This window comes from Crassostrea angulata, chromosome 6 (genome assembly GCF_025612915.1).
Source record: "Crassostrea angulata isolate pt1a10 chromosome 6, ASM2561291v2, whole genome shotgun sequence".
Lineage (NCBI taxonomy): Eukaryota > Metazoa > Mollusca > Bivalvia > Ostreida > Ostreidae > Magallana > Magallana angulata.
In genome coordinates, this window is record NC_069116.1 from 3103158 (window position 1) to 3127044 (window position 23887).

The 23887-nt window shown below is 35.4% G+C and overlaps 2 protein-coding genes and 1 long non-coding RNA gene across 3 annotated transcripts; all 3 read right to left on the reverse strand.

Annotated features, from left to right (window-relative positions):
* Positions 1-1480: 1480 nt before the first annotated feature.
* On the reverse strand, positions 1481-4712 carry LOC128186865 (uncharacterized). Its single transcript, XM_052856802.1, has 5 exons — positions 4171-4712; positions 2914-3014; positions 2601-2747; positions 2102-2122; positions 1481-2003 (listed from the first exon to the last, which is right to left on the reverse strand). Exons 1-5 carry the CDS (start codon positions 4295-4297, stop codon positions 1989-1991), a joined length of 411 nt encoding a protein of 136 aa, XP_052712762.1. The 5' UTR covers positions 4298-4712; the 3' UTR covers positions 1481-1988.
* Positions 4713-8907: 4195 nt separating this feature from the next.
* LOC128190480 (uncharacterized) lies at positions 8908-10492 on the reverse strand. The gene has a single exon (XM_052862555.1). The coding sequence runs from the start codon at positions 10194-10196 to the stop codon at positions 9063-9065; it is 1134 nt and encodes a 377-aa protein (XP_052718515.1). The 5' UTR covers positions 10197-10492; the 3' UTR covers positions 8908-9062.
* Positions 10493-10501: 9 nt separating this feature from the next.
* LOC128190481 (uncharacterized) lies at positions 10502-12910 on the reverse strand. Its single transcript, XR_008244356.1, has 2 exons — positions 12709-12910; positions 10502-11120 (listed from the first exon to the last, which is right to left on the reverse strand). It is a non-coding gene; the product is annotated as an uncharacterized LOC128190481 (long non-coding RNA).
* Between the last annotated feature and the right edge of the window lie 10977 nt (positions 12911-23887).

Below are 23887 nucleotides of genomic sequence, written 5' to 3' on the forward strand. Positions count from 1 at the left end.
AACAGACTCGGGAATGAAGGAGTTTTGTAAATCATTTTTTAATCAAGAGCTATTCTTTATAATATATGACTAATTTCAGAGGAAGTTCATTTAAGAATTTAGGAATAAGAATTGAAAGCTGTGAGCGAATCACATGCTTTTGAACATTGATATTTCTTACAAATATTTATTTATATAACAGTTTTGAAATATAAAATCTCTTACATGTGGAAAAAAAATCAACTTAAAGGTCTTATTTTTTAATTTATTTGTATGTTGTGGTTAATGAAATGTATCATTAAGTTATGATAATGACGAGTGAAAATGACGTTTTTGACGTTTTTTTTACGTTACCGAAATTAACACCAACACCGTGCGCGACGTCTCAGATAGAAATTGCCATATTTTGAAGAAATAAATTTGCTGAATCAAAAATACCGACAGCAAATCCTAATTAGGCTGAAATTGCTTTTTAGGTGCAAAAAGGTCAAATTAAATTTGCCATAACTCAGAGGGATGAACACTGACCCTCATTATCTTTGTATTTTTTAAAGTATGTTTTGTCTACAGATTTCAATGATATACTTCTCAAGAAATTTTTAATACTAGAACATTGAGGAGTGGGATCCTTAGAGAAAGTGTTCGACACCTATGCGATTGGTCTCGACAACTCCAAGTTCATCATGCGATTCATCGCCGATGTGTCGGATCGCCTGGACATGCATCAGAGCCAGTCGGAGGTCGGTACGGTGACTAACGACTGTGCCGCCTAGAGTCTCGCTGACGTGAGGTTCGGTTCGGGCCATGACCGGGAAAAACTGGAGCAGTCGTTGGTCGGAACCTCTCCCATTTCCCCGTGGATGATGCAGAAGCTGCGCCTCAGCTTTGACCAACAGGAGCAGCGTAAGAAGGTGACGGTCGTGTTTCTGGGAGAGACACTGGACCGGGCCGAGTTCCGGAAGGTCCTACGAGAGACTGCATGGCCGGGCCAAATTTATGGGGATCCAGATACTGGTTGTGGGGTGGGGACACGTGTTGACTCCCCTCAGGCCAGCTTCCTGGAGACCCAGGCCATTCTCCTGACCAGAATAACCATGCAAAACAGCAGTAAAGGTAGAGGAAGGTAGCTAGACCTAAGACCCAACACAGGACAAACCACACTTTGTCAGGGCTATGAAGATCATTAAGGTACTGTGTACTCAAAATTAAGCAGTGTGTACGGGGTGGAAGAATTCAAGTATCTATCTTATTATTTGGCTTTGGCTTTTTACACGTTGTACAGGCACGTAGCATCGTTTTTGAAAGTGGGGGGGGGGGGGGGCAGACCCATCCAAAAAATCTTGACAAGCAAAAAACAAAACAACCAGGCCCCCCCTGATGCTACGTGCCTGTTGTAATTAAACGATATGCAAATGTACACAGGTACATGTACACAGGTACTCTTTTTACCATTTTTTAAAAATTTACTCATAAATTATGGAATATACCTTGCATCAAATTAACCAGTCCTGATGCTCCTCTATTTAAAGCTATGTACATGTATGCCATTAAAAATGGCGTGTACTAGAATAGCTTTAACGTCCGGAAAAGTTAATATAGTTGTCTTTTCAGTTTGAATATCACAATTATCTTTCATCGAGATTTAAAACGCAATATGTCTCTTGCTCGCTGTAAAAATATTAACCGCGAGATACACCTCTACCTCTCTTTTATTTGTATTATTTCATTTTAATATATTTCCTACAAAACACAGAAAGAGATCCATTTCCGGGATTTCTTTTTTTTTTTATTGTTTCAGTTTTGTTACAATTTCGACTTGAAATATGATTACTATAGTAAATGAATTTTCCAAAAATATTTTCACCTAAAAGAATTGATATTTAGAATTTTGAAAGGAAAATAGCTTGCAATGAAAAATGCCCCCCAAAAATTCATTTTATACAGCATTAAACACCAAGTTGGTCCATTATAAACAGTCAACGCTAAGATGTGGATCCTTGGCTTGTGGTCTAGGGAACAGTAGTCTAAAAAAGTAAAACACAATTTAAGAATAAGACGAGGTAAATTAGAGAATTTAAACTAATTTAAAAACTCATGGTAATATTCGAAAAGGTATACCCACCGAATTTCCATCATCCACACTCTGTTAATAAAAAAATATGAACAAATTAGTCAATTTGTTGCAATGTTTTGCAGAGATCAAATCTGTAATGAAATATTTTAATCACGAATTTTAATCTAAAATTTTAAAACAATTTATTGTTAAGGGTCCTCCGCACCCTCAGGAAAAGTTTTGCATAAAAGTCCATTTTTTTTATATTCCTCAAAAATAGGAATTAAGCATACATTCGAATTGAAAATGACAGAACAAAATGAATGATCTGGGGGAAAATCAACTTTTAAAATAGTTTAAAAAAACCAAAAGTTCCTGCGGTATCCGAACACGGGACTTCCAGTTTCGTAGACTAAATCTATACCCATTGCGCTACAGAGATGGACAACTGTAGTGACATATCCAGTTTCACAATGGGTTAAAATGGCCATGTTGTAACGTACTGTCCTAAAAAGTAAAAATATGGACAGTATTTTCTATATACAACGAGACGTGAAAAGTGACCCACCGACTTGTTGTCTGCCACCGACTTGTCGTCTGCCACTTTATCCGGCTTCTCCTCGATCTTTCCGGGAAGTGTTCGATTTTCGGGGGACACGGGCTTTATGGCCATTGTGGTATTCTTTATTTCGTTGGAAGGACTGATAGTTGTACTCTGCAAATAATACACAAAAAGACGTACCTCATTAAAAGATATACTAATGCAACATTCAATAAATCCTTTACACCTGCCATGTAAAGCATTGTAGATACTAGTAGTGTTGATAATCAAAGAAAGATCAATCAAACAATAATCGATAAAGCAGCAATGATATACGGACCTCTGTATTGTTTTGATGTGGAGATCCTTTGAATATTGATACTGTTTTCTTGAAGAAAGAGTCGACAGTGTTAGAGAAAGATTTTGCCATTGACTTAATACCTGTAAAGAGAAAGAATATCTAGGATAGACTAATAACGTCTGTTGCATAATAATCTTTGTTTTATACTTCCTGAAAAGAGTTTCAATTTTGATCGTGGGTCTATAACTCTGTCCCAAGGTTTTGCTTCCACCACTTTTTGCTTGATATTTTGATAATCATAAATACCACAATCATCCACAAATATGAAAAATGTCCATATTATCTTGAAACGCCCCCTCTACCGCTTCAGGTTTCAATACACATCCAAAAATAGAAAGTCTACGGGGATTTTGCATTGCATCAGCCATTAATAAGCCCGGATGATAACGTTGAAAAATTGCACGAGGTATCCAGGTTACTTCCGAATGGAGAAAAGATGTAAACATTTCCAATTATAAATCTCCGCAAGAAATTTGTTTTCATTCCTGTGAACTTTTATGAGTGAAAAATGATAACTGTCAATGAAGATATCTTGGATATATTCCCTTTTATCGATTTCAAGTGTATTTTTATTAAAAATCATCAAAAAAGTGATGGAAGCAATAACTCGGGACAGGCTTTTTTTTTATATTAAATAAATAAGAAAACAATTAAAGTTCTACACAATTTCAATCATCGATGTGACGTACAAGCGACTTCATATATAAAATCAAGATATTAGTTTTTGTTTTTTTATAAAAAAAAAAATAAAAATCGTGTATACATAAGCAATGAGCGTCAAACATAACGAATGAGATACAAGTGACACGATGCATTGTTTACATTTCAGTGAACTTTTTAAACTGCTTTTTATTTAATGAATTCGATATCGCATTCGTTTACAAACCGCGCGCTTCTTAAACTGCAGTTTCACTGAATATGATTTATTAAACGCACCTTTTTATTTTTTTATAGTGTTGCCGTTAACTTATGACTCACGTCTGCATGTAAGAATTTATTCTTAAACTTTGTATCAGATTTATAATCATGTTATAAAATTCTATAACGTTGTATTATTTTCTATTTCTATTATTTTGTAAGCAGATAAACATTAATACCGATCTCAGAATATCATAATTTTATTCACGTCCAATGCTTGTCCGAGTCTTCACTGGCCATGCGAACAACCTTATTTTCATGATATTTCACCATACTTTTTGAACAGAAATCAAATGAAACCAAAAAAAACATATATACTTGGAAATCCCTTGGAAGTTGTGTTGGTTTTGCCATCTTCTTCAGCAAATCCCGTAGATATGAATATCACCAGAAGCAAACCAAAGAGAAACCATTTTCCCCCTCGCAGTGGTGTGGTCATATCCATCAATGATGTAAGGGGAGCGTGGAATTTCCAATTCACTGGCTGCAACTCAGAACGATTTCTTCGTGTGTTTCCTACTTTTTAAACTCTGAGGTATTATTGGAAATACCTTTGCTGAAGAGATGCCTCTGTCGTATTCTTTTATAAATTGTATTGTGCGTTACGTCATATTTGAAAATTAAACGTCACAATCCATTACGTTTATCCGCCGGTTATTAGGAAAAAGGCACGTGAGTGAGCCCAGGTTAGCAAAATCCAAAACGGACTTGTTGGAAGGTCATGCTCTTCTTTTCTTTGTGTGTGTCAACCTCATACAAATGTCGAATATATTGAGAATCTCTTCCAAAATATTATCCTTATTCTGAACAAATATCATAAATGATAAACTACAGAAATGTATACTCTAAGAAGACATTTTCAAGAGTTTACAAGTTAAACTATGCGTCCGTAAGTGGGTTCAATTATTGATCCAGGGATCATGTGCTTTTTACAGATTTTACTCTTGATCATGTTAAGATGTTCACTCTGTTATATCACTGAGTATAGTAAGGTAGGATTTTGGGAGATTTTTCTAAAAGGTCACCTGTAGCAACTTTCCTTGGGCGCCATTTTGACCCCAAAAACACCGTCATATGCACAGTTTGAAATATCTCCTCTTTCAAGTAGTCGAGTTTATTTTGCTGAAATGAATACAGAAAGAAAGAAAAAAAGCTATATCAAGAAATAATTCAAAAACATTGCTCGATCATGTGATTTGAAAACTGACGATATTCAATTTGTCTGCAATCCAATGCAACAAGTCACTTGAAAGCTCGAATCTGAACACATATGTTGGCTATAAACGTAGTACCGTATATTATGAAAACAAAGTTATTAGAATCTCATAACTCTGTTAATTGGACATCGTCAGTGTTCACCTGATGAAACCTATACACGTGAGCCCGTAATCTATCTATATATGATTTCAAAGTTAGTCGTAATTTGAAGTTCGTAAATATATGCATATAAAAATGTTGTCCGTAGATCGCTAGTCTGAGAATGCGTACCACGGACAGAGAGACGGACAGTTCGCTCTCGCGGGCTGACGCAGCCATTTGTAGGACCCTGAGGAGGGTGTCGGTCGCCTCTATAGAGAGGGTGATGCTCGATATGACGATCGTGTTCGATTCCAGCACGGTTTATTTGGTATGTCGAGCACCCAGAATCCGCCGCCTCTTATGGTGCTTCCATAGCTTCATGGTTAAAAATGTAATCATTATACCGAGAATGATGCAACATATAAACCTATTCACAAGGAGTGTCCATTGTTGTATTAATTCGTATTCGTTAGAGAATACACAGCCATCGTCCACGGAGGAAATCAAACGGGGAATATTCAAAATCAAGCAAAATATCGATATAACTACAATGTATCTGAGAAATCTGAGCTGTTTACCCCAGAAATTTTTGTTCGTGGGCTGTAGCATGATGAGGGTCCTATGACCCGCCAGTAAAACAGACAACCACAGGAAAATTGTATTAAAAATTCCAGGTAGAAGAATAAGGCAGGTGTAAACCAAGATTGGGTCGGGATCTCTGTCGGAATTCAGGTATAGGATCCAAAGGGGAGACTGCGCCAAACCGTACAAAACAGCAGACGACATCAGAGCGGAGTGAATCGTTCGACTGACGTTTCTGTCATCTGGAGTGATGTTGAAAACCAAGATGGCTGCCCCGTTTTGTAGCATCATCACTATGAAGAGAAACAAGCCCATGGCTATGTACACAGTGTCCAGTTGAACGGAAGATGGTATCTCACACGTGTAGGACATATTGTGGATGTCACAATTATTGTAAACACGTCCATTATGTTCAAACTTCATTCTGAGTGTATAAATTCAATCCGACAGAAAAAGCAAAATCAATCGTGTTCAAGACCAGTATATTGATCTAACTTAACCGTGAGCGGGTGGTGGAGCAGGATATATCTCTGCGCTTCAAGTTCACATTAACCTAGAGTACACAGTGTAGGAACGGAAGTGTACAGTTTTGAGTAGAGCTGTTCGTCGAAGCGAGTAAGCAAATTGAACGCGTACAGTCGAAGACAGTGTTTGTGTAATTTTAATCAAATTAATTGATCAACGGATATAAATAGCTTCTGGAACACTTACGGTAATAAACTGGCACAAGTACAAACGTTGTACATATTCTTTATGCAATATGATTTTCAAGTGAACATTTTGATAATCAATATCAAGGGTCACACTTCAAGTTTTAAATCATTATTATGAACAAATACAATCATTATCACTGAATTGAGGATATGTAAAGGTAGATGTATATCTCAAGAGAAAATCTGACCTTGCCTCTGATCGATGCTATTACAAATAAGAGTAGAAAAACCACCAGAATATCACGAGATGTGATTATTTCATACTGTACGCGTGGCGCAAAAGTATTCTACTTTCACTGTACGGGTAGTTCATTTAAAAGCATTGTGAAGAATCAGATCGAGGTTACATCAGAAATTATATGTGGACCACAAGGGCCAAGCCCGTTTTGACATTAATTTCAATGCTTCAATTTTTTGTTGAGTTTTTGTACTGTTCTGAACCAATAAGATTTTTCCGAAAGAGAAATTTTATTATGATGGAAATGACGAGTATTATCCTAGTTTACTACTGTATAAATCTACGATAAAAATACTGTATGCAGACTCGATTCGACGAACAGCGCTACCCAAAACTGTACACTTCCGTTCCTACACTGTGGAGTAGTGAATCAACAAATGTAGGTGTAGTAACTATTAAAGGATTCTTGTTAATAATTGGGCCAAGGTGTTTAACGTTATGACCTTTAATTCGTCATAAAATATGCACTCCGAGTACCCGGTCTTTTGATGAAATGTGTATAGTTAACATCAGATTTCTTTTTTTCTGTGTATGTATTTTGACGACTTTAAACATTTGTTGATTGATTTTACTTAATATTACAAAATGTGTAAAATGAGAATTCTGTCGTGTTTCCGTCGACCTGACAGAATACACGTGCTGACATACAAGCAGGTTAAATTTATTATTTATGGAAATATCAAAATTAACGTAGATTTAGACCTCTAAAAATGTGTTCTCTTCCTTGACTGTGATGCCTTAGCTGACCAGGACAATCGTAATATATTTGGGTATAATTTTTTCTTATAATCAAATCTTACATATATAGGAAAAGATGTCTACAGGAAAACGTATCAATCCATGAACCGCTGATTTATCTCAAAACCCATATAACTACACTTAAATACACTGCAACAAAACAAGGCAAATATAATAATTTCTTCAACCAATGGACTGACTGGCTTTTTCTCATGTATATGTAGATCCTGACCATGACATATTTACATATTGCACAATCTATGTTTACCTTGTCTGAATACAACAACTAGGCAGTAAATATTTTGATTATGCCTATGTATTAGTTAAATATTCCTGACATGATACATGCATCCTCACGCCTCCCCCATTCTCTCCCCCACTCTCCATTTCCTACTTTGCCTCATTTTCTCTCCCTTAAAATTGTTGAAAGTGATCTTGTCAACAGATTTGTTAATTGTGCTAAATATGCTTACATATACATAATTTATAGCATTGAATCATGATTTTTTGAAGTATACACTCTCATAACTGCAGCGGTGTGTGCATACAAATTGAATAACGCGCGTTATTTAATGCTTATATTTACATTTTTTTTAACTTCTTGCCTTGTCTGCAAATGTGATTCATACCTTAAAATTCCTATCTTATCCTAAGGGTAAGTTAATATTAATGGAAGAGCCACAGTAACAGTCACAAGCGTGAACTTTGATTTTCGCTTGTGATGTTGCAGTTTACAGCGTTCAACGTTTGTGACGTCATAATAAAACTCGTCAATTTGACCTTTGACTACTTGTTGCATTTAGAGGCATTTGAAGATCACAGAATTCAATGGAAAAACACAGTAGAATGTAAATATATATATATATATATATATATATATATATATACACACACACACACACACACGATCTTGCTCATCATCATCGTCGATTTATCACCCTCCCCCCTCCTCCACCAACCGACACAAACATCCATTTATATGGACACGCCCCCCCCCTTTCAATGGAAATCCCCACACTGGATTCTGATGACCTTTGTTCAAAGAAATGAAAGAACAAACTGTGCGACAATAACTGTGAGACTGAGTAATTAGTAATAACCGCAAGGCTCTTGGATTTATTATGTACAGAAAGGAGGTTCTGTAAGTATATATAAATATGCATACAATTTATAAACAGTAATTCATTACGGTTTATCTATACCTTTAAAATCATAATCTTAGTTTACTTTATTTATACACTAAGAAAAGTTATTTTATATATAAGTTAATACAAAAAAGGTACCGGGTTTTATAAATTACAATAAAAATGGTCTGATTAGACAACACTTACCAGTGCTACCAAATTAGGCCCGCTTTGGGATAAACCACTGACGGTCAACAATAGTCAACAGCAATAGTTTATATCCAGTAGTTAATTTAACAGTCTACGGCAATGGCCTGAAACCTGTATCTAAATACTGAAAAATTAACCAACATTTTATCCCTACAATCCTTGCATTGTTTTATTACTGGAAACTAGCTTACAAACGAGCAGGATAAAAAGTTAAAACAAAGTTATAATAAAATACACGGATTTCATTCTTTAAACATGTGTGTGTGTCTATATATATAAATATATGCTTTCCCAGGGTTTAAAAGGTCAGAACTCCCTCTCTAGAACACCGGATGCACTAGATTCCTGATTCATTGAGACGACGGACCGGACGCCGCCGGCCGTACTCGATTCAGGCGCCACCGAGATCCCCGACTGCCGGTCCTTCTTCTGCTTCTTCCGGATGGTGAAATATCTGGACGATCGCGTGAAGCTTGAGAAAGTTTCCTTCCTCCATTTGTGTACGAACTTGCGTTCTTTGGTCCCTAGAATGGTGTGGTAGAAAAAGTACCACGTGTAGGTCAGCAGCAAGATGGCGTCCGTAATAAGATGCCGGTAAATGTTTCTTATGGAAGTCGCTTTTGTTTTGGTGTCAACATTGTCCAGATTAAGGATAATTATATACAGCGTTTCAGTAAACAATGTCGTGGAGGCAATGAATATTACGACAGAATCGTTCAGAAAGGACTCGCAGGCGGTCACGCTCCGAAGTTGAATTCGCTGTCTGTAATTCCTAATCACCACTACTGTTAACAGAATTGTAACCGGAAGTAAAATCACACAGGGGAAAACTCTTCCGGCACCAAACCGCAACCAATACTGAACTACCGCGAGACTGTGCTTAAAAAATGCAAAACTAAATTCACTTCCAAAACAATATTCTCGTTTTTCAAGTTGAACATTCTTGATCTCAATTAATCCGAGGATTTCGATGACAACAGCGATGGCATAGACGGAGAAAGTAGCTAATCTTAACCACCGGGACTTGTACCACGTGTTGCTCCAGATCGGGAACTGGTAACACAGCAGTCGCTGTACGGACAATATCACCACTTGTAGAACGGACGCCAGGTGAACAATGTTAAACAGCTGCTCAAAGACCAAGACGAACGTACAGGGCACGTCAGTGACGTTGAGGACGTTGGCTGTGAGGATGAGGGCCGCCGCTGCCGTGTTACACACGCTGATCTGGGTGTACTGGAGCGCCGTGACGCTCCCTCCCTCCGTCAGCGAAATCTGGGCACGCTCGGCTTTCACCACGATAACAGTGTTCAGAAAAGTCCACAGAAACAGGCCAGACAAACCCACCAGGTACGAGTTCGGTAACCGGAAGTCCTCTCTCAGTAAGGTGTTTATCAACTCTTGTTCAGGCTCGTGGGAGGAATTGCTATGGTTGGTCATCTCTACGATGCACACAGTCAATTATGAAGCGAAAGAATGTCAGAAGCTGGCTGATTTTACCCCAGGAGGAAGGAACAGCAAGTTCCGGCTTCAATACATTTAATAAAGCATCTTTTATTGGGACCTTTCTCAACAAGTGTATATATGCAAAATAACTTAACTACACCACTTCCTTTTTGACACAATGGGTCATTGATAAGGAAAAAGCGCCTCTCTGATAATTTATAATGAAATATGTCCTCAATTTGTTATTCAACTATAAAAATGTATCTGTAACCAAACCAACCTCTTAACATTGTAAACACTAATATTTTGAATGTTTTATTTTGATAAGAAAAATGTGTAACGCTACAACCTTCTTTGTAAACGGGAATAATGACGTATTTGGTAAAAGTAAATTATGCTGTAGTAAGATTACATATAAAAAATACAAAAGCCAAAATAAAACAGAAACACAAGAGATGTACAAAAACAAATTGAAACAACCCTGGACAAGTAGACTGTAAACAAAACCACAGTTTCCCTCAGACACACAATATTGCACATTAAATGTTTAGCTTGTTTCATTTTAGTTCTGAGTAAACTAAACAAAAATTTCAAGCATAAAGTGAAAATCTCCATGTGTTCTTTTCTCCCTCTACAATATCAGAGTCCTGTTTTCTCATCATAAAATGCAGCAACAGTTCAGTTAGTTTGACCCTCACTACAAACATTCCGCTTCGTTAGTCAATGTGACCTGCGTCCTTGAGAGTTACTCTCCGCGACAGGAAGTAAACCGCCATCACGCTCCCGACGGCCAGTAGCAGGAAGGTGATGTAGAAGCTCTCCTCGTCGAAGATGTCGGTGAAAGAGGGGAGGTGGGGGGACAGGCGTGTCACGATGTGCTTGGCTGGACTGTTCTTGGGTAGCATCCTGAGGGTCAGACTACAAACAGATCACATTACAAGTCAAAAACAATTATACAACAATTATGTCAAAGAGTGATTATGTTGTCATTGATTACCATCATGCATGGATCCAGAAAATTTTTCAGGGGGTGGGGGGGGGTTATGGTTATTTGAGTTTGCTAGGGAGGTATGAGGCATATATTTTTGGTAATTCTATAATGTTAAGAAATTTGATTTTGCAGGGGGGGGGGGGGGGGGGGTCGAGACCACCTGACCCCAGTCTACACCACACGACCATGAATCACTTCAAAAATGAAGTTTGGGGCAGGGAAAGCAACAATAAATACTTGTACATAATACATGGTTCACATTAATAACATACACCCTTATGCATTTCTGCTGAATTTCATAATAAAACATTCTACTTTCTTTAATAAAGTTTAAACCCATTCTTTGGATAATTTTTTATTTTATTGATTGCTTTTTTTAACTTCAATCAGTAAAATTAGCAAACTTTTCAAAATATGAAATAAAAAACATCCACACTGTTAAATGTGATCTTTTAGATCATGTGATATGATATAAGATAGTATTATAGTATGAAAAGGTGGTACATGTAAATATCAAGACCATGAAAATGGTTTTCGACTTGCCCGGATGATATGAATTGAAAGTAAAGAGTTGGAGGAATGAGGCCATTTCGTACTTTGAATAAAATCGATCTTTTTGAAGACATAAACACTTTGTTAATACGTGACTTCTTGGGTGCATTTCATCTCAGCCTTTTTTATAAAATGTGCAGAAAAAATCGATACATATACATTTTTTTAAACGAATGTTTAATCAGAGTACTTGCCAGGGTAGTAAAGATGATGCGCTTTTTCTCCAAAAAAACATAATTCGAGTTGAACGAAAAATGAGTCCCATTTGGTAGATAAAATAGGTATACCATTTAGGCATTTAAACTGTGGCAGAATCATTATATATAATATGAAGTTATCTCCCTTGCAATTGCTTTAAATCCTATTGATTATACTCAGATTGTATATCAGAAATTCCATTACAGTAATACGTCTTTTTTATACAATTGATATAGTTTATACAATTGTTACAGGGTCAAAATTCATGATTAAATTCATTGATTATTTGACACATAAAGCCAAGTCAGCTCAACAGACTTGTGTTATTATCTTGGTTATTTATCCCATGCAAGGACTGAACATTACAAAATAGTGCCCACGTTGGGGCCTGGATATTCTCTGGCGGGTGAGAGAGATTGCCTTTAGTACTAGAGTGGTGGCACTCCAGGAGAGTCGGGACGCCTCTTTCTTTGGTGGCCGTGGGGGACAATGTGGTAGAGTCAGGTATATGGCATTCCTAATATAGCTCTGGCAACTAGGTTAACCCTTTGGCTCGATCGGTAGTGTGCTAGTCTGGCGTGCCAGAGTACCCGTGATCATAACCCAGCAGAGGCAAAATGTGTCTCTGTTACATAACCACCAATGGGACTCAAACCATAATAATATTGGCAAAACCGCCATCAAATAATTTGATGAACCTAAAAATGGATTGATTTGTTAAAAAAACCACATTTAGATGGGGCTTTAAAAGCATTCCAAACTTACCTGTCCACTAATAAATTATTGTATTCTTAAATCCCCTAAATTCATCGAACAATCTCTTTCGACCTTCGTCTTCAAGTTTGATGATGGATTTTTTCTCGTATTAAATTACCGGATGTTTCATCTTACAAACAATGACTGAAAAGAATTACGATGGCAAAATAAATTCCGGAATATCTGTTGCTTCTCAGAGAAAAAACAAGAAATCATATTAACGCAGCGTCAAATGGGCCGCAAAAAATATAATTGTTGTATGAATCATTGGTTGTTTAACGTTACATAAAAACACACCACAAAGAAGAAAATAAGAGTTGGTTGAACTAATTTTTATGGTTAATTTTAATATACTTTCAGCAACTTGTTTTGAAGTTTAACATTTTACTCAGTATTACCATAAAGAATCGATTTCGTTACTGTAAGCATTTCTAACGGAAATTGTATGACCATTGCCATAGTATGAAGTAATGGAGAACACATTGATTTGTACATTACTCTAATACAAAGTTCAACTCATCATTCTCTTTGAGATTATGTATTTCAAACCATTTTGTGTTTTTATTTGTTGCATTGTATTGAATAAAAACTTAATGCATTAGTTTAATATATGATTTCAAGGGACCTCATAATAAAATAAAAATGGATTAGTTCAAATTTTCCAGTCAATTCAAATTTTCATTTCTGTCATATTCTTGCGTAAATAATTGATATAATGTCATTTCATGATATTTTCATGACATTTTACATGGAAATATAATTAATACACACGCAAAGTCATTTTATTTGACACGGCACATAGAAATTCAAATATATCATTTATATAAAATTTAACGACATTCAGGTCTTTAGTATTTCAGGTTTTTACTATGTCCCGCATACCGATTTGAAAAGAATGAAGAACTCCGAAATTTTCCGAATAGATTATAATCTCGATAAAAACGCGCCAAATACGACAATCCACTAAGTATGACCTACTTTTCAAAACAAAAAAATATGTGATATTTTCTAAAAGGCATTAAGCATAATTCTACATGCAAATTTACTTTTAATTCATAAAAATAAGCATAGTATTAATTCTATTAAAAAAAGAACTATATTGCAGAAACGCAGTAACAATATTTAAATGTGTATCAAATAACCAGGGACGTATATATATACGTCCCTGAAATAACGGACCGCCTTCCGGCGGCCCTTAAAAATTAGCCGTAAAGGCGTTCGGGAAGGTGAAATTTTATATGTTGTGGAAACAAACGTTTTTTTTTTTATATATTTTTCCCCGTTTAATTTCTTAAAAAGAACTGTGATAAATGGGGTCAAGGCAAGATTTTGCTAATCTTATTAGCTTAGGCCGCCGTAAAAGTTCTCCCATTTTTATTTCTTGTACGAAAGTAAATACATGTACCAAGTTTACACATTGTTATTATAGACACCATTGTTTTACTTTTGGGGGACGTCTCCAATTGCCTTATAGAAAGTGAAGATACTGTAGTGCAAACGCATTGTATTCAGGCACGTAGCATCGTTTTTGAAAGTGGGGGGGCCAGACCCATCCAAAAAATCTTGACAAGCAAAAAAGGGGAAATTTAAAGTTTTCCAAAAATCTTCAAAATCCTAATCCGTGGGGGGGGGGTACACTCAGCTCAAAAAAAAAAATTCTTCCCTATCAAATTTTTCTTCCCTCCAAATCATGAAATTCCTAATCCGTGGGGGGGGGGGGGGGGGTAACTTCAATTTGACGACTCATTTCCTAATTTTCATACCAATTTTTTACTACCTTCCAAAAAATTGGGGGGGCCAACTCCATTATAATTCATTTTTTTATATGTAAATTTTAAAAAATTTCCTGCTGCAAGAAAAAGTGGGGGGGGGGGGGGGGGGGGCAGGCCCCCCCTGATGCTACGTGCCTGGTATTATTGTATGTGAATTGTTATGCATGGCCTCTGAACCTGGTCCACACACAGGGGCCAAGCTCGTTTTAACAATAATTTCAATGTAACCATATTATTTATGGTTTCATTGAAATTAATGTTAAAACGGGCTTGGCCCCTGTGGGTCCACTCTAGCTGCAATAATGTAGCCCTCTCCGATTCTTTATATCTGATGTTTACTAGAGAGGGCTACAATTCCATAGGATCTTCGTAATGGTGCAAAATTAATTTTTTAATGCGGCTGACTTCGGTCTGGAAAGATCGATTTTATATTTGACTTCCTTTGGATAAAATGATTTTTTAATTTTGAACAAACTAACCGTATATAAATCAAAACCAGATAAAACACATCAGCATGTTTACCCGTCGTCTTTTTCAGCAGCCATGACAGTTCTCGCGTGATTTTATGGGATTTACGCTTGGAGTTTTGATGGGCTTGATAACGTGAATGTCAGTATAAATAATCGATCTTACCTCGTTATATCACTAAAACATCATTTAAGGAAATGGTATATAATGGAAAATTCATATTTACCGCGTTAATTATGTTTAAAAAAGGGGAATTCCTACATTCAGTTCAAGATCCGCTCCTAAATTCTCATTGGCTGTCCCAAAATAAAACTGGTCAAGGTCAGTAAACATGGCGGACAAATTCAACTTGCGTTGTTGACATACACGAAAATAACCGATATATGGACTATATCTGATATTTTTGGATTAATTTATCCCAAAGACATCTACAATGTTTGAGTTCAGGTAAGAAATGCAGATGTTATTGTCATTTATATACGATTTGAGACGAAATCGTTGCAGGAGTGAATCACTCCCGCACTTGCACCATTACGGAGATCCTATGGAGTTGTAGCCCTCTCCCCCCCCCCCCCCCAAAAAAAAAAATCGGAAGAGGGCTACATTATTGCAGCTAGGTCCACTCCAACATTACCTGGTCCAACCTACTGGAGGTCCAGTTCCGATTCTGCTGTCTACCATGGCACTACACCTGTTTACCCTGTTTTCCTTATATATTGTGTCTATTGTCTGTTGTCTGTCACATATTGTCAAGTAAGACACCAGATATTTTAACTACATTTTAAGTAGTTTCTCGGCTACACAACAATACCGTTTTGTCTCAAGAGTACGACCTGGTCAGCTTTCAGCTTGTCTGTCTTTTTTTTTTATGTATTTCATACAATTTTTATCTACGTATATACTTATTGCATGACGTTATAACTTCAACCACTGTTAAGACTACATGTAGAATGTGATGATAGTACTGCAATCAACGGATTTACTCTCCCCGTCAAGCAAAATAATCCTTCGGATCCGTGCTTAATCCTTTTGTTAACTCAACCCGAGAAACACAATATATTTAAACCACCCCTCACCCCCAACAAAAAAAAAACCTACCAAACACAAAAACAAAAACAAACTAGAGCAAAGCTCGTTGCAAAGCAACGAGTGGGTCTTCCGTTAATATCGGAAGTAAAGCTGGAAGTTCCTGTAAGAAGCAGAGCTCTTAAACCAATAACAAGAGTAACTAAAATAAAAAGATGAAAAATTGAATTATTCCTGGTACGACTTAACAAAATCCGAATGATTTTAAGTACGACTTAACAAAAACCTTTCTGATTTCAAGAACGACTTAACAAAAAAATCCGAATGTGTCCAAGTACGACTTAACAATTATTTTTGGTACGAGTTAATATTACTTTAAACATTACGCTATTTTTTAAACCAAGGACGCAGAATCAAAATTTCCGGAAAAATCAATTTTTAAACCCCGATATCTCTGCAATGCATCGTCCGATTTTAAAACGGCTTTCAGTGTTAGATTCAGCTTAATAAGCTCTACAAAACACATATACATTTTTGATTAAATCAGAAAATTCATTTTTTCGAAAATTTTGTTTTACTTCCAGTTTCGACCGGAAGTGATAGATTTTCATTTCCAGCCTTATTACAGAGGTAAATCGATCAAATCATAACCATTCAAAATTTCAAGCCTCTATCTTAAAGCGTTTTTGAGAAAAGTCCGGGACAAAATGACTTTTTGAAATTTTTAAAAATGACGTCACGTCAAAACGGGAGTGACGTTCTCTTTAAAACTTTAATATTTTTGAGGGACGCCAACTTACAAAAATCTCTGAAAATTTCATCAAAATCGGTTAAAAACTTTTTGAGTTATGAAGCAAAAAAGGAGTCAGAAGAAAAGAAAAAGAATAATAACTAGAGCAAAGCTCGTTGCAAAGCAACGAGTGGGTCTTCCGTTAATGTCGGATGTAAAGCTGGAAGTTCCTGCAAGAAGCAGAGCTCTTAAACCAATAACAATAGTAACTAAAATAAAAAGATGAAAAAATCGAATTATTCCTGGTACGACTTAACAGATCCGAATGATTTTAAGTACGACTTTACAAAAACCTTTCCGATTTCAAGAACGACTTAATAAAAAAAAATCCAAATGTGTTCAAGTACGACTTAACAATTATTTTTGGTACGAGTTAATGTTCCTTTGAACATTGCACTATTTTTTAAACCAAGGACGCGGAATCAAAATTTCCGGAAAAAATCAATTTTTAAACCCCGATATCTCTTTAATGCGTCGTTCGATTTTCAAACGGATTTCAGTTTCGTATTTAGCATGACCAACTCTACAAACCTAGTAAAAAACATTTGAAATTCAAACGAAAAATTCAAAAATTCGAAAATTTAAGAACACTTCCGGTTTGGACCGGAAGTGACGGAAACTAAAGTCCAGCCTTATGTCCAAATTAAAACGATCAATGCTTCAACACAGAAAATTCCAAGTCTCTATCTTGAAGCGTTTTTAAAAAACGCCCTGGACAAAATCACTTTTTTAAAATTTAAAAATTGACGTAACGTAAAAACGGAAGTGACGTTGTAGTTGAAAATTTAATATCTTTGAGGGACAGTGATGCTTCATAATCCCTGAAAGTTTCATGCAAATCCGTTGAAAACTTTTTGAGATATTAAGCTTTAAAAAAGTCAGAAAAATAAAGAAAAAGAATAATAATAACTAGAGCAAAGCTCGTTGCAAAGCAACGAGTGGGTCTTCCGTTAATGTCGGAAGTAAAGCTGGAAGTTCCTGTAAGAAGTAGAGCTCTTAAACTAATAACAAGAGTAACTAAAATAAAAAGATTTTAAAAAATCGAATTATTCCTGGTACGACTTAACAAAATCCGAATGATTTTAAGTACGACTTAACAAAAACCTTTCTGATTTCAAGAACGACTTATCAAAAAAATCCGAATGTGATACAGTACGACTTAACAATTATTTTATGTACGAGTTAATTTTACTTTGAACATTACGCTATTTTTTAAACCAAGGACGCGGAATCAAAATTTCCGGAATAATCAATTTTGAAACCCCGATATCTCTGTAATGCATCGTCCGATTTTAAAACGGTTTTCAGTGTTAGATTCAGCTTAATAAGCTCTACAAAACACATATTCATTTTTGATTTGATCAGAAAATTCATTTTTTCGAAAAATTTGTTTCACTTCCGGTTTCGACCGGAAGTGACATATTTTCATTTCCAGCCTTATTACAGATGTAAGTCGATTAAATTATAAGCATTGAAAATTTCAAGCCTCTATCTTAAAGCGTTTTTGAGAAACGCTGCGGACAAAATGACTTTTTGAAAATTTTAAAAATGACGTAACGTAAAAACGGAAGTGACGTTTTCAAAGAAACTTCACAAACTTTGAGATATAATAAATGCACATAATCTCTGAAAGTTTCGTCAAAATCGGTTGTAAACTTTTTGAGTAATAAAGCCGAGAAGGAGTCAGAAAAAAAAAATAAAAAGTATAATAATAACTAGAGCAAAGCTCGTTGCAAAGCAACGAGTGGGTCTTCCGTTAATGTCGGAAGTAAAGCTGGAAGTTCCTGTAAGAAGCAGAGCTCTTAAACCAATAACAAGAGTACCTTAAATAAAAACATGAAAAAATCGAATTATTCCTGGTACGACTTAACAAAAACCGAATAATTTTACGTACGACTTAACAAAAACCTTTCCGATTTCAAGAACGACTTAACAAAAAAAAATCCGAATGTGTTACAGTACGACTTAACAATTAATTTTTAGGTACAAGTTAATTTAACCAAGAACTTGATACTAATTTCTTAACCAAAAACGCGGAACCAAAATTTCCGGAAAAATCATTTTTTGAACTCGTATATCTCTGTAATGCATCGTCCGATTTTAAAACGACTTTCAGTGTTAGATTCAGCTTAATAAGCTCTATAAAACACATATTCATTTTTGATTTGATCAGAAAATTTATTTTTTCGAAAAATTTGATTCCCTTCCGGTTTCGACCGGAAGTGACAGATTTTCATTTCCAGCCTTATTACAGAGGTAAATCGATTAAATCATAACCATTGAAAATTTCAAGCCTCTATCTTAAAGTATTTTTGAGAAACGCCGCGGACAAAATGACTTTTTGAAAATTTTAAAAATGACGTAACGTAAAAACGGAAGTGATGTTTTCAAAGAAACTTCACAAACTTTGAGGTATTATAGTTGCACACAACCTCTGAAAATTTCATCAAAATCGGTTGTAAACTTTTTGAGTTATAAAGCCGAAAAGGAGTCAGAAAAAAAAATAAAAAGAACTAGAGCAAAGCTCGTTGCAAAGCAACGAGTGGGTCTTCCGTTAATGTCAGAAGTAAAGCTGGAAGTTCCTGTAAGAAGCAGAGCTCTTAAACCAATAACAAGAGTAATAAAAAGAAAAAGATGAAAAAAATCGAATTATTCCTGGTACGACTTAACAAAATCCGAATGATTTTAAGTACGAATTAACAAAAACCTTTTTGATTTTAAGAACGACTTAACAAAAAAAATCCGAATGTGTTTAAGTACGACTTAACAATTATTTTTGGTACGAGTTAACTTTACGATTAACATTATGCTATTTTTTAAACCAAGGACGCGGAATCAAAATTTCCGGAAAAATCAATTTTTAAACCCCGATATCTCTGTAATGCATCGTCCGATTTTAAAACGGCTTTCAGTGTTAGATTCAGCCTAATAAGCTCTACAAAATACATATTCATTTTTTATTTGATCAGAAAATTCATTTTTTCGAAAAATTTGTTTCACTTCCGGTTTCGACTGGAAGTGACAGATTTTCATTTCGAGCCTTATTACAGAGGTAAATCGACCAAATCATAACGATTGAAAATTTCAAGCCTCTATCTTAAAGCGTTTTTGAGAAAAGTCCGGGACAAAATGACTTTTTGAAATTTTTAAAAATGACGTCACGTCGAAACCAAGGTGACGTTCTCTTTAAAACTTTCACATTTTTGAGGGACGCCAACTTGCAAACATCTCTGAAAATTTCATCAAAATCGGTTAAAAACTTTTTGAGTTATGAAGCAAAAAAGGAGTCAGAAGAAAAGAAAAAGAATAATAATAATAACTAGAGCAAAGCTCGTTGCAAAGCAACGAGTGGGTCTTCCGTTAATGTCGGAAGTAAAGCTGGAAGTTCCTGTAAGAAGCAGAGCTCTTAAACCAATAACAAATGTAACTAAAATAAAAAGATCAAAAAATTGAATTATTCCTGGTACGACTTAACAAAATACGAATGATTTTAAGTACGACTTAACAAAAACCTTTCTGATTTCAAGAACGACTTAACAAAAAAAATCCGAATGTGTCCAAGTACGACTTAACAATTATTTTTGGTACGAGTTAATAATACTTTGAACATTACGCTATTTTTTAAACCAAGGACGCGGAATCAAAATTTCCGGAAAAATCAATTTTTAAACCCCGATATCTCTGTAATGCATCGTCCGATTTTCAAACGGCTTTCAGTGTTAGATTCAGCTTAATAAACTCTACAAAACACATATACATTTTTGATTAAATCAGAAAATTCATTTTTTCGAAAAATTTGTTTTACTTCCGGTTTCGACCGGAAGTGATAGATTTTCATTTCCAGCCTTATTACAGAGGTAAATCGATCAAATCATAACCATTCAAAATTTCAAGCCTCTATCTTAAAGCGTTTTTGAGAAAAGTCCGGGACAAAATGACTTTTTGAAATTTTTAAAAATGACGTCACGCCAAAACGGAGGTGACGTTCTCATGAAAACTTTAACATTTTTGAGGGACGCCAACTTGCAAAAATCTCTGAAAATTTCATCAAAATCGGTTAAAAACCTTTTGAGTTATGAGGCAAAAAAGGAGTCAGAAGAAAAGAAAAAGAATAATAATAATAATAATAAAAAGAAACCGAAGAATAACAAGAGGGTCTTCCGTTGGAAACGGAAGACCCTAACTAGACACGATCTCGTTGCGAGCAACGAGGAGGTCTTCCTTGTGTTTTCGAACATGAAATACATGTACGACCTTGGTTTTGCTATTTAACGGCTAAACGTAATTTAACATATAAGACAAAGGTCTACATTCTAAGGGCCAGATACTATTTTGTTTTAGATGTATGAGTTTTGGTTGAAAACATTAAGATCTCTAATTCGAGGGGCAGCCTCTTTTTCCTCGTATCAAATGAAAAGTCATTTACTTTTAAAGAAATTTTGTTCAACAAGTGTATAGAAATTTGTTACCATTCTTGAGATATCTCAGAAGTGTATAGAAATTTGTTACCATTCTTGAGATATCTCAGAAAGAGCGTTTTAGGGGCCGATCCCTTATCTCCTTATTGGGGTCGTTTAACGAAATTTTGAAGAATCCACATTGTTTAGTAGATCATTTTGAGTATCTTTTCTTCTATACTGCATTTCAAAATATATTTTTCCTTTCTGAGATATCGGTGATCAAAGTTTTGGATTTTTCACCCCTTAAAAACCTTAATTACGTACCACATTATAAAATCATCACACTGCTTGGATACATAACTGTAAGATAAACATCTTTGCTTCTATAATCTTTCACAAAATATATCTCAGTAAAGGGGCTATAGATGAAAGACTTGAGAGCCCTTTGGTCCCCTAATTTGAGGGGCCCCTTTGTCTTGATATCAAATAAAAGTTCTTATAAATATAAAAAAAATTAACATTATATGTTTTAACAAAATATTATTCAGAAAAGAGATAAACAAAGAAAACCAGAAAAAATTATGATATTTGTTTAATCTCAATTTTTGGGTCCAGGCGAGCTTCGGCGCTTTTTGCGATCGAAATGATTTTAAACCTTTATGCACAATTTCAATCTTCCGTCTACCATCACTGAAAATTTTAAGTGTATGTCTGCTATAGTTTAAAAGGAGTACTGCCGAAAAAATACCTCTCTGAAAATCGACAAAACGACTATATCTCAAAACCTGAAGTGACGTCATCAATAAAAAAAATTTGCAATACGGTTCACATCGTCATCTATTAGATCGACAAGTTTCATAAAAATCAATTGAGTAGTTTTCGAGATCTTGCGTGCACAAAATTTGTAAGAAAAAAAAATAATAATATAGAAGTATAGGGAAAAAGGAACAAGGCAATAACAATGAGGTTTTCCGTTGGAAACTTGTACTTCAGTCCTTTGAATATCTTAGTTAGAAAGACAAAAAAAATGGAGAGAAGGAAATAGAGAGAAAGAACAAATCTTGGCTCCGGCGAGATTCGAACACACAGCCTTTGCATGTGTCATAACAGTATTTCATCGTAGACTGGTCCTCTGTCTCTATCGTACGAAATATATATAGGCATTGCCAGTCTATATTTCATCATCGAAGGTTCACGTCAAAACATGGCTGACGCGAAATAATTCCCGATTTTCTCTTTGAATTTGGGGCGTTTCCGCCCGGGACAGGAGCTTGATTTTTTAATGAGATGAAAAACAACGTGTAAGATGTCTCACTACTCACGTTTGGTAACAGTGCGAGGTCATTTGAAATATTGATGCGTGTTTGTGTCTGGAGGGGGATGAAAAGGACCGAGTAAATAAATCGAAAGTAGAATTTTGAGGTGTGGATCTCGGATTCGGTTAACGACAATTAGGGGAAGTCCTTAAACAATGACTGATGCATTTTACACATGTATTTCAGAGTAGAGATTTTTTTGTGTCGTTTACTATTATGTTTGACTGTTTTATATCAACAGGATTGATAAAATTCTTATAAATGTAGAAATAACGAAATCAGTAACACGTAAATTTATTCATAAAAAATTGATGACAGTAATTTCCACAGTTCTAACATTCATAATTAGTTCACACGGTATCGTAGATACAGACTAAACGGAAAACAAGAAATATACATGCAACAGAAATATTACGCGGCTGCTTACGTCCCTTGCACTGTGTAAATTTTAAGTCCCCGTACAGGCTATACTCGCGGCTTGATATCGGAAATTTCTTCTTAATTGTTCAACCCGCTGCAAATTTGGCAGAAAAACAGAATGAGGTCCGAGGTACATTTACACAAAATTTCATGAAGATTGAGTGAAGGGCTCGGGAGTTAGAATTTTTTTCTACAGTACATGTCAAACACGAAAATTAAAACTCAAATGCCAAAAAGTTCATAACTCTGTTAATAATGAACGAATTGGTCTGGTAATTAGTGCGGTAATCTACAATGGTACTAAGTTGAAATTAAAGGTCCGAGATCAAAGATCAAGTAAAATCGGGCCAGAAAAACTAAATGATTTTATGAAGGGGGGGGGGGGGCGGTGGTCGGTGACTTCTATATTAAACGGAAAATACTAAATTCCCAATATCACTAGAGTTTGAGATACATGCTTGACCCTTATTTTGCTATTTACCAGCTAAACATGATTTGGAAATAGAATGAAAAATCCTTTGATTTTAAACTGACTCTTTTCTTCAATTTCTATATCCTCTTTTTCTTTTACAAATAAATCAGAAATGTATTGGACTTCTCGCCCTTGTTTTGTTTCTGATATATGTATAAGAGCTTTGATTGAAACATTTAGATCCCTCTTATCATGTAATTTGAGGGGCTAGCCCCTTTTTCTTGATATCAATGAAAGGTCCCTTAATATTAAACACATTTTGTTCAACAAGTGTTTAGAAATTTGTTACTGTTTTTGAGATATTAGGGAAAGATTGTTTTAGGGGCCGACTCTTTATCTCCTTATAAGGACCATTAAACGAAACTTTGGTGGTTGAATATTATTACGAATATTATTCTGAGTATCTTCTCTTCTATAATGCATTTCAAAATATTTCTCCTTTTTAAGAAATAAATGATCAAAATATTGGACTTCTAGCCCCTTTAAAATCCAGATTATGTAACATATCAGAAAACTCTTAACAA